Genomic DNA, 13,691 nt, shown 5'->3' on the forward strand with positions numbered 1-13,691 from the left:
CCCAAAAAAAAGGAGAACTATAACTAGATCCGGGCTTAGAAAAAAAAAAAAATTAGAATTAAGTTAATAACTAACGGATTTCCTTTTTCATGGGGGTCCCACCGGGCCCCACCTCCGTTCGTCCTTTTTCATGTTCCCCACTTTATACAATCTCTACCCGCGCCCTTCTAATTTCCAATTCCTCACGTATTCAACATCAGAATCACATGATATAAGAGTAAAATATGGTAATATACTATTCAACTCAGTATATTTGATTTTAAAGTCCAAAGTTCAAACCGTCGATTTGAACCGTCTCAACATATTCTGCATATCAAACGAAATTAATTTTGTAAACATATCAAACGACAAACTGTCCTTTTTGATCTGACGGTCTAAAATCAGCCAGGGATGAATCAAGTCGGCCATCGCACCACTTGGAAGCGCCACGTGTCTAATTGGAGATCCCCACGACCCTAGAGATGGCGTGCGAGTTCCCACAATACCTTGCTTCCCGGCAATCCCTATTCTTACATTTCCGTATCCGTTGTTATGCTATGAACTTCAGCGTAAAAACAAATTTTAGTCAAATAAAAAAATAAAACTCCATGTTGGCGGGTAAATTGTGTATTATATCTCAAGAGAAAAAAAAATATCTGGCTGAGATTGTTAAGCAAGCAGAATTAGTAGCCGGTAGGGTGGAAGAAACGCATATGGATTTTTCTTTCGTCTCAAATTAGTATAAAGTTAACCCACGCAACGCAGTCTTCTTTCCTCCCTAGATCGAGTTGAGGAAGAGGAAGGAACACCTTTCCCGATAAGCAACCCCAACTCTATATTCTTTAGATCAATCAAAACCACCTCCACCTCTCTAACTCTCTCCCTCATTTCCCTCTCGATCAAGCCACGAAAACCGAAATTAATGGAGGCGTGTTGCAGCTCCTCAGTTTCAACGGGGGCTGTTAGATCGTTGACAAATAGTCGCCACGTAGGCCGGCGCGTGGTCCCTCTAAAGTGCTCGTCATCGTTGTGGCGCTCGACAACAACCCACCGAGGGGTGATCCTTTTGGCGCATCCCCTTCTCCATGGAAGCTCCTTCCTCCCTGTATTTTCTCCACCCCGACGCCACCGCCATCTCCACCAGCATCAGAAAGCAAAATTAAAGCCGATCAGGGCGGTATTCGAGCGGTTCACAGAGAGGGCAATCAAGTCAGTGGTGTTTTCCCAGCGGGAGGCCAGAGCTCTGGGCAGTGACATGGTTTTTACACAGCATCTACTGCTGGGACTGGTAGCAGAAGAGAAGTCACCTGTCGGATTCCTCGGTTCTGGCATCACAATCGAAGTTGCAAGGAAGGCTATCAGAGCCATCTGGAAGGAATCCACTGAATCCCCTCCTAAGGAATCCGGATCGAGGCTGGCCAGTGATGTGCCCTTTTCGATGAGCTGCAAAAATGTCTTTGAGGCTGCAGCTGAAGCCTCTAGAAACATGGGTTGCAATTTCATTGCGCCTGAGCATATTGCGCTCGGACTTTTTGCTGCTGATGATGGCAGTGCTATCCAGGTTCTTAAAAGGTACCATACAATTATGTATTTTCTTTCTATTTTTTTCAAATTCATTGATGTGTTTTGTCTGATTGATTCTGGTACTCTAGCAAGCTGAATGGTTTCTTCCCATCACTTCTATCTGTAGCTTAAGGGCAGACCTGAATCAGTTAGCATCAGTGGCACTTGCGAGAATCCATGGAGAGCTTGCAAAAGACGGCAGAGAACCAACATCAGCTTCTCCCTTCAATTTTCGTCAAAAGTCAGCCCCCAGAAACGGAGCAATTGTCAAATTTTCAGAGAAAAAGAAAGGTAGCAACTATATCCTACCTCATCTGCTTTTTCATTTATTTTTTTAATATTTTGTTATGTTCACATTTTGAAATATTGTAGCTGTAACTGGTAACTGCACAGCCACTATCTAAGTGTGAATGCTGACTCAATAATTTTTTATACCAGAGAATAGTGCATTATCTCAGTTTTGTGTGGACTTAACTGCTCGAGCAAGTGAAGGACACATAGATCCTGTGATAGGACGTGCCACCGAAATTCAAAGAATGGTGCAGATTTTATGCAGACGAACAAAGAACAATCCTATTCTTTTGGGGGATCCAGGTGTCGGCAAGACTGCAATGGCTGAAGGGTTAGCTCTTCGTATTGCCAATGCAGATGTCCCTTTTTTCCTTATGTCAAAGCGTATAATGTCACTTGATGTTGGTTTACTGATGGCCGGTGCAAAGGAAAGAGGTGAATTGGAAACCAGGGTAACTAGTCTTATATCTGAAGTGAAAAAATCAGGTTGTTTGATGTTCATCTTTGACAATTGATTCTTTGTTTTAAGATCATGTGTGCATATTTTCTGCAAATAGCAGCTAAGTCTAAAATGTTGTTTCTTGCTTGCATGCAGGTGATGTGATTTTATTTATAGATGAGGTTCACAATCTTATAGGCTCAGGGACAGTTGGCAAAGGAAACAAAGGTTCTGGTCTTGATATTGCCAACTTGCTAAAGCCTGCACTTGGTAGGGGTGAATTGCAGGTAAATGCAATACTGAAAAAGAGATTCTATTTCTTCCTTATTTTTCCCATGCTCACACCCACAGTATGTAACTAATTTTCCATGGTCAGTGCATCGCATCAACAACCATCAGTGAGCACAGGACACATTTTGAAAAGGACAAAGCTTTGGCCCGCAGGTTTCAGCCTGTATTAATCAATGAACCTAGTCAGGTACCACTAGTTCCTGTAATTTTCTGGAAATAGTTGGGTATGGACTTATCGGACCCTTTGATTTCATCTGTCTATGATTTATTTTTGTAGGAGGATGCTGTGCAGATACTACTGGGGTTGTGTGACAGATATGAGTCCTATCATAAGTGCAAGTACACTTTGGAAGCAATAAATGCTGCGGTTTACTTGTCTGCTAGATATATACCAGATAGGCATCTACCTGATAAAGCAATTGATCTAATTGATGAAGCTGGTAGTAGCGCACGTATTGAGGCATTTAAGAGAAAGAAACAAGGGAAGACCTCTATTCTGTCAAAATCACCTGATGAGTATTGGCAAGAAATTCGAGCTGTCCAGGCAATGCATGAAGCGGTATATCTTTTTCTTGAAATTATGTACATGGTATCACCTCATTTATTCCTTTGGAGTTGAGATACAAGCTTGACTTTAGTTGCTTTGCTCAACCTCAGGAACTGGCAAAAACACTGAAATATTCCAAGGATAAGATCAACTTGGAGAAGAATATTAGTGCTGGACCAGAAGACACTCAAAATAAAGCCCTAACATCTGCTTTAGTATCCTTTGACGACGAGTAAAATTTCTTACTTTTTACCACTTCCGTATTCTTTTGTATGCATATTTTTTCCAGTTAACATTTCATATTATATAATCTTGAAAGACTGGTTTGCATCAAATCTCTGTCAGAAATAGGTTCTTTCCTTCAGAAGAAATGTTGCATTTAATGCCTTTTAAATTGTATCATTGTCAAATAGCACTTAACTATCATATGTGTTTATTAGGACCATTATAAACGTTCAAGACTTACAATATTTCTGAAATTATATCATCAATTATTTGTGATATTCCTCACTGCATGAAAGAGTCATGGCTGACAGTATTTTTCATTTCACCATTTATTAATTAATTGCTTATTTGTTGAGATGTAGAGAAATGATAGTGGGACCAGAAGAAATAGCAAAGGTGGCCTCCTTGTGGTCACGCATTCCAGTCCAGCAGCTGACAGCAGATGAGACAGAGATTTTGGTTAGATTAGATGGGGAGCTCAGAAAGAGGGTTATTGGTCAGGAGGATGCTGTCATGGCCATTTCCCGGGCCGTCAAGAGATCACGTGTCGGGCTCAATGATCCTGACCGCCCCATTGCGACAATGCTTTTTTGTGGGCCCACGGGAGTTGGAAAAACCGAGCTCACGAAAGCTCTTGCAGCTACTTATTTTGGATCCGTAAGTGAAAAATGTGCATCTTGTGTTTTATACTTGATAAACTCTTTTTCCATGAAATGAACATATATATATACATTTTTTTTTTTTGTGGGGACAGGAGGAAGCAATGCTACGGTTAGATATGAGCGAGTACATGGAAAGACATACAGTGAGCAAGCTAATAGGGTCTCCTCCAGGCTATGTGGGCTACGGTGGGGGAGGTACTTTGACAGAAGCTGTCAGGAGTAAACCTTTCACGGTGCTTTTGCTTGATGAGATAGAGAAGGCTCATCCTGATATATTCAACATCCTCCTCCAAGTTTTTGAAGATGGCCACCTCACTGACTCTCAGGTTTCTTTCTCAATCTCATTTAAATGCTGTTCTTCTTCTCTTGTCAGGTTTGTGATGTATGATGATATGTGTTGCATGTTGTCCAGGGGCGCAAAGTTTCATTCAAGAACACATTGATTGTAATGACCTCAAATGTGGGGTCCACATCAATTTGCTCGGGAAAGCAGAGCTTGGGTTTCATCTCGTCTAAAGAAAAGGAATCCAGTGGCTATGCTGCACTCAAATCACTTGTGATGGAAGAGTTGAAGGAATATTTCCGCCCTGAGTTACTCAACAGAATTGACGAGATGGTTGTGTTCCGCCCTCTTGAGAAAGCTCAGGTTTATTTTTATCTTATATTTATATTTCTATTGGGTCTGTCTTTTTGGCATCCTTAATGGCCTTCCATGTTCCAGAAATGATAAAATTTGACAATTGCTACATAAAATATTTAAGAAATATAGTGTCCTCCTGTGCTCAAAATGCAAGTATGCAACAGCTGTCTTGCAAATTAGATGTAGCAATTTGTTGAAGTTGCATCAATATTTGGTATTTCTCATATTTGCAAATGTACACTCATTATCAGTGTTTTAAAATGCGGTTTTGTTCATGCATGCGGAAGGCCACTGCATACCGCATATGCGGTATGCCGCATATGCGGATTTTAAAATAAAAATTCACGTATATATATATATATATATATATATATATATATATATATTCATATTCATATTCATATATTTGAATTTATTTCCACGTAATGACATAACCAACGATAGTTTTTTTACCTTTTTCACATAAATTTTAATTAAAATACAATCATATTATCAAAACCGCATGGGAGGACTGCATGGCTGCATATTTCAGTCCGCATGGCCGCATTTTTAATCCGCATATGTGCTTTTTTATTCCGCATGACTGCATATGCGGCCACATGGTCAAAACCGCATGGGAGGACCGCATGGGCATTCTGAGCACGGCTGCCGACCGCATATGCGGCCCATGCGGCCCATTTTAAAACACTGCTCATTATTAACTGGGTTATTTGGATACACCTCACCAAAATAACCAAGGTAAGTTGAGCAAAGAATGACTAGATTACCTTCCGCTGCGTCATATTAAATTTAATGTAAATTTGGAACGAAATATGTTAATCCGTTTTGCTTGTTTAATTTTCTGTTTGTACTTTGTGGGATAAAAATATAAGAAACAAAATATTTAGTTAATACAGTGGCAGGCTTTTCAATATCTAACTGATATGCATTTCCATTACACATTAAGTTAATTATTGGGTGCTAATTGCAAATACCTCAAAACGGTCAGGTGCCAATTGAAATAATGGTGTTATCTGCAAGTATAATAATTGGGCTTTTTTGGAGGACCAAGAACAGTACCATCAATTAGGTCCATAGCAAGTTAGTTGAGTGATTTCTTTGTTGGTATTGATATAAAATATGTTGTTGGCAGTCATACTTATCTAGTTGATATCCATATGTGACAGATGCTGGAAATCCTAAAGATAATGCTACAAGAAGTGAAGGAAAGGGTTCACTCCCTAGGGTATTCTCTGGAGATAACAGACGCTCTTAGAGATTTGGTGTGCCAAAAAGGTTATGACCGTAGCTATGGCGCTCGACCACTACGGCGAGCTGTAACTCAATTTATTGAAGATGTTTCGAGTGAAGCCATTCTTTCTGGAAACTATAAGCCGGGCGATACTCTTTTGATTGATGTCAATTCTTCAGGTAGTCCTTTTGTTAGCCACCTGCCTAATCAGACTGTTCAGTTGGCAGACCCGGCATCCACGCACTGAAAAGAGATCTCATATGTCTCTAATTCTTTTCTCATGTATAATTCATTTCACGGCCTAATAATGCTTTTGGTCGGCAGGATTACATTTATCCCTGTATAGATCCTGACAAGCTCAGGTGTAAATAGAGTTTCTTAGATAAAAGAAGGTGAATTCTTTGATTATAATTTCCCGTCTTAGGAGTGCAGTGAGTTCATTTCTTTTGCATGTCAAGATTTAGCTGCGCACTGTGGATGATTGGGGGAAGTATTTGTTGATTTCTGGTAGTAATTTATTGATAACAATTCATGTTAGGCCGATATTTTAAATGCGCAAATACAAAGCTGTTGGCTTGTGTTTCAACTTAATACCGGAGTCAGAGAGAAGTTTTTGTCTGTCGGTTTTATAGAATTCCAAAGGCCCACGAGATCTAATTATAACCATTTTTTAGTCATCCGACAACAATGATTGCGTTAATGATTTGATCAAATGTCAAATACGAGACTGAATTCTCGATCCTGTTTATGTTATGGAAAGAAAATAAAAAATTACGAACTATAGTGTTAATTTAAGTACATAATAAAAAAAACAAAGAAAATCAAGAGTTGGCCAGAATTAATTGTGTTGAGTTACCTCTCAGTGTACCAAGTGAAATTTCAAATATTATAATTTTCTATTAAAAAAACATATTGCTCATAATATGCGACAAAATAGGCATTTTTTTTGTCATTTAAAATTTAAAATTTGAATTATGAATACCAAAAAAATCTGATATTTCACAGATAAAAGCTGTCATTGATCCGTTTCCACTAACTTTCATCAGTACAGAAAACCTCAGCATACAGATAGAATTTTCAGTTTCAATACATCTGAGTTACTCGTTCCTCCAGGAAGAGTAGTATCATTCCTTCCAAGAAGTAAAGAGTTGCATGTATGATGCTATAAGCAAATACGACAGGGAGGGAGTAATCTTGCAAACTATGAAATCACACAAATACATTTCTGAAAAGACAAACATCTTAAATTCTACATAAACATTTCTTATGCGCCTACTTTTTTGCCATCAGCAATAAACCTAGTTAGCAGTCTGATGACATAAACTAATGCTGGTTACAACACTCACAGGCCAAGATAAGATGTTAAAATCCCTCCTAACAAATCAACATCATTTAGAATCTTTGTGCAACTTGAACCCAAAAACCCTTGGCACATACTTCTCAGAGGCCTTTGCAGGTTTAGAAGAGGGATAACTCATCAAGTAAAGATGCGGAAATGTGGTGCCAATGTAAGCTCCATCCATATCTGTACCCAAAGGGCGTCAAGGAGAAAACAAATATTGCCACACTAAAAGTTTAAATACTATTATATCGAAACTTAGAAAAAGGATACTGCTCTGGTATTTGCATCTAGGGAAGTAAATATCCTCGCACTTGGGGCAGTAAATCTTGACAGCTGAATTACATGGAATGTCAGATGTACCTAGAGGCAAGCAAGGCTGCCCCTCACAGAAAACCCTAGGGCAGCGTCCAAACTCCACTCTCTTGTACTTCTCATGCTAAAATAAAAGGCAAAGAAAAGGCAGCAAAATGGGATAGTGAATTAGTATAATCGAGGATTTCACTGAGAGAGAGAGAGTGAGAGAGAGAGGAGAGAAGAGAGAGATTCTTGTAAGTAAGACAAAATTTGTTATTCAGAATTTACCATAGCATTGATCCCTTTGCTGGTTAAGATGTAACGTGCATGTATAAGACCATACAACATCTCTGCAGCATTTTCAATCCCACTGTGCTCTTCATCATCCAGCTCACCTACTTAGAGAAGGACATTGCGATAAACTTCATAGAGAGAGCATCACAAAGAGGGTTATTTCATGCTATTTGGTTATTTATTTCCAAGCTTCCTTTCAGACTTGTGTAATTACAGATGCCCAAGCAGACAAAGGTCACATTCACAAAAGAAATCCAACTTTCCTACTTCTAAATGAGTAGATGGCAACAAAAGGACTAATAAAAGAAACAACAAATACATAACAAACAGAAAAGAGGAAAAAAAAATTGTTGATACAAGTTTTTGAGTAAAAGATGTAGTGCTATTTGTTAATTTTCTTTTCTTTTAGGCTTTTGTTTGGTGGGGAACCCGGATAAATAATCAATGATGGATTTTAAGATGAGACTAGCACTTGGTTCCTCACAGTTTGGAAGGGAGCCTGTGTAAGTCAGGAAAGCTGTTCCCATTCCATCCCCCCCTTCCCCCCCTCCCCCCCCCCCCCCCCCCCCCCCCCCCAAACCCCCCAAACCCCCCAAGAAAGGATGATCCATTAAAAGGTTTGTTTTAGGGGGCTTATTTTCAATATGAATACGTGTGCATAATCCGTTAGGCATAGATATTGCAAAACAAGGTGTCACAAATCAATGACACAGGAGGTATTGTGTACCTTTTTTTAATCAAAAATAAAAGGAAAGGAAAAAAAAAGGAAGTACAAAATACCACTGAAGGAGTCACTATCAAGAATCATGTCAAGAGCATGGTCATAATGAGGAACCTGGGCTTGAAGGCCACACAAGTTGAAGTCATCTTGTATGAATTCCTCATCCACCTCACACAACAGCTCATTTCCTCTCAAACCACAAAACCATTTGATCCATGATGCATCATCATCCCCTTCTGAGGTGCTCAGTTCTGTCTCCTCACTTCCCGTTTCAGATATTGTGGCTACATCCATGCACATAGACAGTTGGATTTAGTATTGCTAATTAAAAAAAATAAATACATTCTCGATTAAAAAGGGCAGGATGTGAATATGACATTTTAAGGTCCATGGTTAGCCCAAGTTAACAAAATGACAAGTACCTTGCATATCATTTTTATTTATTGGCACACATTAGTTATGCTAATAGTTTAAGGGATGGAATACTGAATTGGTTCATTAATAGAGAAGATAAGCATGCATTGTGCTGGACTAATCATCTGATTGGATATCATATGCTAGACAAAACTTAAAGAAAAACAGAAATGAACTGAACTAGCACCAGAGTGATGACCCCCATTTTATCAGTAGGGAGTTCTGAGCTACTATCAGGTCTTTTAAGTTATGAGTAGTTATGGCTAATTAGAAGGAACTGATTAGACAGCAGTTGCAGAACTAGAAGTGTACAGTACTCACATGCTAGATTAGAATCCACAGTTATAACTCAAACAAGCAAATAGCAGTATTGTCTTATTGACTGTGTTTTTATTTACTCAATTGAATGGGTATCCATTGCAGAAAAATTGATATCAACTGAACTTCAGCAGATTAAATAGAAAGGATATAAATTTCCTAATTGGATAATTGAAACAAATGTGTTCATAAACTGCATTAAAAAAGTTGAACAAAATGAAGATCCGATTGAAACTGTCGAAGGCGGACAAGCTTCAGTCTCAGTTAAATAAAAGCATCCCTGAGAAAGAGAGAGAGACCTGGAGGGGGCTTGGCGTCCTTGGAAAGCTGTGATGTGGTTTTTTTGATGGAACTGGAAGACGATGCCTCCAAATTGATTGGATTGGATCTAGAGGCAGTAAGAGTGCTCCTCGCAGACGTAGACGAACCGGGCTTCAGCATCTTCTCCTCCTTACTCGCGCTGATAAAGACACAATCTTGTTGCTTGTTTCTTTTCAAGAAAAGAGCGTTGAGTAAAGAGAAGGAAGAAAAGTAACGCCGCCTCCACCTCCTCCTAGATCAACAGAGTACTGGATGAGGGGAGGAGAGCATGCGGCGGCTGTGGAGAAGGAGAAGGAACACATCCAGCTTTCGCACCCACTAGTGCTCGACTGCCTCTCGCACTCTGAGTGCTATTCCCTACGCTCTAATCGAAGAAAAAACCATTTGCGATTTTTGTGAGACAATCGTATTGGTTGGTTCGGAATGGACGGCGGATGCTACGACAGACCAATCTTGAATTCACATCCTCTCCATTACCCGAAAAGGGAATCTTTTACAATTAGTGGGTCCGGACCGTTTCTTTTAACTTGGCACGAATCTCAAAGCTCAATAATACTGCCCCCGCAATGGTCCGAATCCAAAACCGGTTGAGATTTAATCTACAGTACCTGGGAGGATATGAATCCCCAAATCTTTCGATCTCCCTTGTTTATTATTATTATTTTTTAATCTAACATCGACACGCCGACACGGGAAGATATGATTGTCCAATCAACCGTCCCAAGTGGTCCAGCATCCGTATCTTTCCAGGTACCTGACTCAACACAATTGAAATGAACGGTTCAGATTTACTCTCATCCGGTCGGGATTCGGGATGACAGGGGGGCAGGATTATTTTGTGCTTTGAGATTCGTGCCAAGTTAAATAGAACAATTTTGGACCGTCTGATTGAATTGTACTCAGTCCGGTAACCTGAGGGGATGTGAATTCAGCTGTCCAGCCGACCAACTCAAATGAATCCGCTTTACCTACAGGCTACTATTTTTATTGTAGAATATTTTCAAATTGATATGAGCTATTTTAAGTTTTTTTTTTTTTTTGGGTGTAAAATGCATAGACAATTTCATTTATTAAAAGAGTTACAAAGTAGCTGTTAAATAAGATGAGACAATAAGTGTCTTAGAGGGTGTTTGGATGAGGCAAAGAATAGTGCTAATCTGGATTAGCTACTATTTCGAACTACTATTTTACGTTTAGATGTGTTTGGGTTAGCAAAAAGGGACTATTCTTTGTTTGTCTTTTGTGGATTAGCATGCTATTCTACTAACTCAACTAAAAGTTGGGTTAACTCACTATTTCAAATTTGAGCTAGCTCACTATTCTCACTAACCCAAATCTTCATCCAAACACACCCTAATTAAAAAGTATACAGCTGTCAACAAACTAAAAACGCATAAAGATATGTGTATCATGTGGACACAAATGTGGCCATCCTTGCTTGATGAAAATGATAGAACCCTACCGATTGTTTCCTCTATACGCGCAATTTGTCACTTTATCGTGAATGGCACTGAATCAAATTGGATCGGGAACTAAATCAACCAGACCGGGACAATCACCACTCTGAAGACCCAATGAAGGTACTGAATCAAGCCTGACTAGAAACTGAATCAACCGGACAGGGACAGTCACCACTCAAAGGTCTCAGTGTAGAGCTGCCAGTGTGGAAGCCAGAAAGAAGAGAGGGAGAAGAGGAGCAAAAGAAAGAGAACACACAACAAACACCGACATAAGTCAAAACATACAACAACATAGAAAGTAGATAACTATATGCACAGCTCGTTCCACCCACTCTTCTATTGCCAAAGAGGGGAAGAAGAGAAGAAAAAACGAACCGCTTATTGAATAAAAATTCCAAAAACCGAAAGAAAACGCAGTGACTAGATCCACTAGGCTGAAGCACTGAATAACAGTGACAAAATCCGCTAAACGGAAGCACCTCGCGCTGCCATCACCAATTGACAAAAAGTAGAGAGCCGATCGTTTGAAACAACCCGCAACATCGCCTGAAATTTCTTTTTTTCGGCTGGATATCGTTTGAAACGACCTGCCATCACCTCGTCTGATCTCTCTCTCTTTTTTTCTTGTTTTTCGGCTGGAATATCGCCTGAAATTTCTCCATAGCTCGCACTGCTTAGAAAAGCAATGAAGCGATTTCCCAGCTATTTTAAGTTTTTAACTACGGAGGGAATCAGAAAAATAGAAAATAGAGATCCAGTAAAATAAGACTACTATTTTTATAGTACAGCATTTTAAAATTGATATGGTCTATTTTAACTACGGACGGAATCAGACAATAGAAAATAGATCCAGTAAATTTATTTTATGAGGAAAATTAATAGTATTAATTTTTATAAAAATTAAAATATTTAAAGGATAAAATGAAAAAAATAATTTCTTAAGGATGTTTAGCACCTCTTTATTTAAACATCCCTATGTTTATGTTTTTACCTTTGTATATTTTTTTTCGAATTGATGAATTGGCCGTTGATTGGAGTATCGTTGTCTTACGTACTTCCCCATTCACGTAAATTCGTGTTGAATCGTTTTGAGTTAGTGATGTTGTGGTTAAAATTGAGATTTTATGTGTCGTTTTTAATTACAAAAAATTACCGTGGCATTTAAATAATCATGAACATTGGTTATGTCTTCACCACACCACATAACACACGTTGTGATCAAGCGTGACGTAATCAGGAGAGGACCCACATGATTTCAGGGAGTACAGTTGTCTCTCTTGGATTTTGAAATTTAGTAAAGATCTACTGGTCTCGATCGACTTTGCTCATCTTGAAATTTTTTTACGCCCCTCTAAATGTTTGATATATAATTGGAGTTAAATTTAGGATTAAAATTAAAATAAATTCTTTGAATTTTTATTTGTAGTTAAAATTATAAGATGGAGCATAAAAAATTACAAGTCGGAGCATTATATTTTTTTCAAACTTCTCTTAGTGGTCGATGACCCCCTTGATTTTATATGTAGAGGATCATCAAATGGGATAGATGCACGTTCCATCCACTACCCATTGTTTCAATTGAGATAAGTTAAAGTATTGTTTTTTTTATCGAATATTTAATTAATTAATGTGTTTAAACTCGATTTGATATTTTTTTGCCTCTTGATGAAAATTCTAAATCCGTCTCTAGACATAATTAGTCACGATTAATTACGTTGGTCATGTCTCTCTCTCTCTCTCTCTATATATATATATATATATATATATATTTTTTCAAATTTTAAGTTGAGTGAGGCTACGGTACGCATAGTACACCCTCTAGTGCACTTCAATACATGAAACGTTGAATCTACATCAAAATCCGCACCTTCATTAGTCACAATTAAAGTTTTAAATGGAGGAGCTCTTTCTCCTTTTATAATTTTGTCTCCGCCATGGCTCCCTTTTTTTATCGCGACTTTGCATCCACCTCTCTCTCTCTCTCTCACTCCAGGGATATATAGACTGGTGCCTTTCCATCTGACTCAATCCTTGCCTCTCACTCTTTTTCTCATAAATTAGAGCAAGACTTTAGGTAGAGATTGTCTCTCTGACAAATTCATTTCGTGGGAAACACAAAGTCTCTCAGTAAAGTCTCTCAAAGGAAAATTGAAGTTTCTGACTGATGTACTTCCTTCGACTTTTTCTTGATCTATAAGCATATTTTAATATGAATATTATGTATATCATGTTAAACAGTTCAGATTGACTATTTGAACTTTAAAAACATAAATAAAGAATATGAACCATAATGATACACAAAAGACATGAGACTTTCGAAGTTTTTAACCCTCCTCTATTAGATATATCATCATCAAAATTACAAAATTTGATATTTATTCATTCAAACTCAAAACCTATGTAAAATCTCTATTTATTTTAAAAAAATGTTTGGTAAAAGTGGATTGTTTCCACCTGTCCATTACGAAACAACAATAGTCTAGTTACAAAAACTGATACTATGCATCATAGTACCTAATATTCAATAAAAGCACATAAGATAAAGCTGATAAAGCTGACAAAGTTCCAACAGCTAAACAAAAGAGAGACCCAAATCAACCATAGCAAAGCAAAAAGTAAAATTATAATAGCAAATTGTTACCAGTAACTGGAATAATAA

The 13,691-nt window shown here is 38.3% G+C and overlaps 2 protein-coding genes across 4 annotated transcripts; one reads left to right on the forward strand and one right to left on the reverse strand.

Moving 5' to 3' along the window:
• Positions 1–512: 512 nt before the first annotated feature.
• ERD1 (Clp ATPase) lies at positions 513–6,312 on the forward strand. Of its 2 annotated transcripts, none has more exons than XM_078298753.1 (11): positions 513–1,551; positions 1,670–1,833; positions 1,981–2,319; positions 2,429–2,559; positions 2,649–2,750; positions 2,841–3,122; positions 3,221–3,342; positions 3,698–3,992; positions 4,090–4,323; positions 4,410–4,643; positions 5,804–6,312. In XM_078298753.1, the coding sequence occupies exons 1-11, from the start codon at positions 902–904 to the stop codon at positions 6,113–6,115; spliced, it is 2,865 nt and encodes a 954-aa protein (XP_078154879.1). In that variant the 5' UTR covers positions 513–901; the 3' UTR covers positions 6,116–6,312. The 2 variants fall into 2 exon arrangements, with proteins under 2 accessions (XP_078154879.1, XP_078154878.1); XM_078298752.1 differs by having other exon boundaries at positions 515–1,551; positions 3,692–3,992.
• A 535-nt stretch (positions 6,313–6,847) lies between these two features.
• LOC144550985 (putative casein kinase II subunit beta-4) lies at positions 6,848–9,980 on the reverse strand. Of its 2 annotated transcripts, none has more exons than XM_078298755.1 (5): positions 9,551–9,980; positions 8,579–8,803; positions 7,793–7,899; positions 7,481–7,646; positions 6,848–7,393 (listed from the first exon to the last, which is right to left on the reverse strand). In XM_078298755.1, exons 1-5 carry the CDS (start codon positions 9,690–9,692, stop codon positions 7,257–7,259), a joined length of 777 nt encoding a protein of 258 aa, XP_078154881.1. In that variant the 5' UTR covers positions 9,693–9,980; the 3' UTR covers positions 6,848–7,256. The 2 variants fall into 2 exon arrangements, with proteins under 2 accessions (XP_078154881.1, XP_078154880.1); XM_078298754.1 differs by having other exon boundaries at positions 7,793–7,902; positions 9,551–9,974.
• Positions 9,981–13,691: the final 3,711 nt, after the last annotated feature.

This window comes from Carex rostrata, chromosome 3 (assembly GCF_964058835.1).
Source record: "Carex rostrata chromosome 3, lpCarRost1.2, whole genome shotgun sequence".
NCBI lineage: Eukaryota > Viridiplantae > Streptophyta > Magnoliopsida > Poales > Cyperaceae > Carex > Carex rostrata.

Coding starts and splice junctions, on each gene's coding strand:
- ERD1 (XM_078298752.1), top strand. CDS start 902: ATGGAGGCGTGTTGCAGCTCCTCAGTTTCAACGGGGGCTGTTAGATCG. Junction 1,834..1,980: donor ATTTTCAGAGAAAAAGAAAG/GTAGCAACTATA, acceptor TTTTTATACCAG/AGAATAGTGCATTATCTCAG. Junction 2,560..2,648: donor TTGGTAGGGGTGAATTGCAG/GTAAATGCAATA, acceptor TTCCATGGTCAG/TGCATCGCATCAACAACCAT.
- LOC144550985 (XM_078298754.1), bottom strand. CDS start 9,692: ATGCTGAAGCCCGGTTCGTCTACGTCTGCGAGGAGCACTCTTACTGCC. Junction 8,804..9,550: donor GGACGCCAAGCCCCCTCCAG/GTCTCTCTCTCT, acceptor GCATGGATGTAG/CCACAATATCTGAAACGGGA. Junction 7,647..7,792: donor GCAAAGGGATCAATGCTATG/GTAAATTCTGAA, acceptor CTTTTATTTTAG/CATGAGAAGTACAAGAGAGT.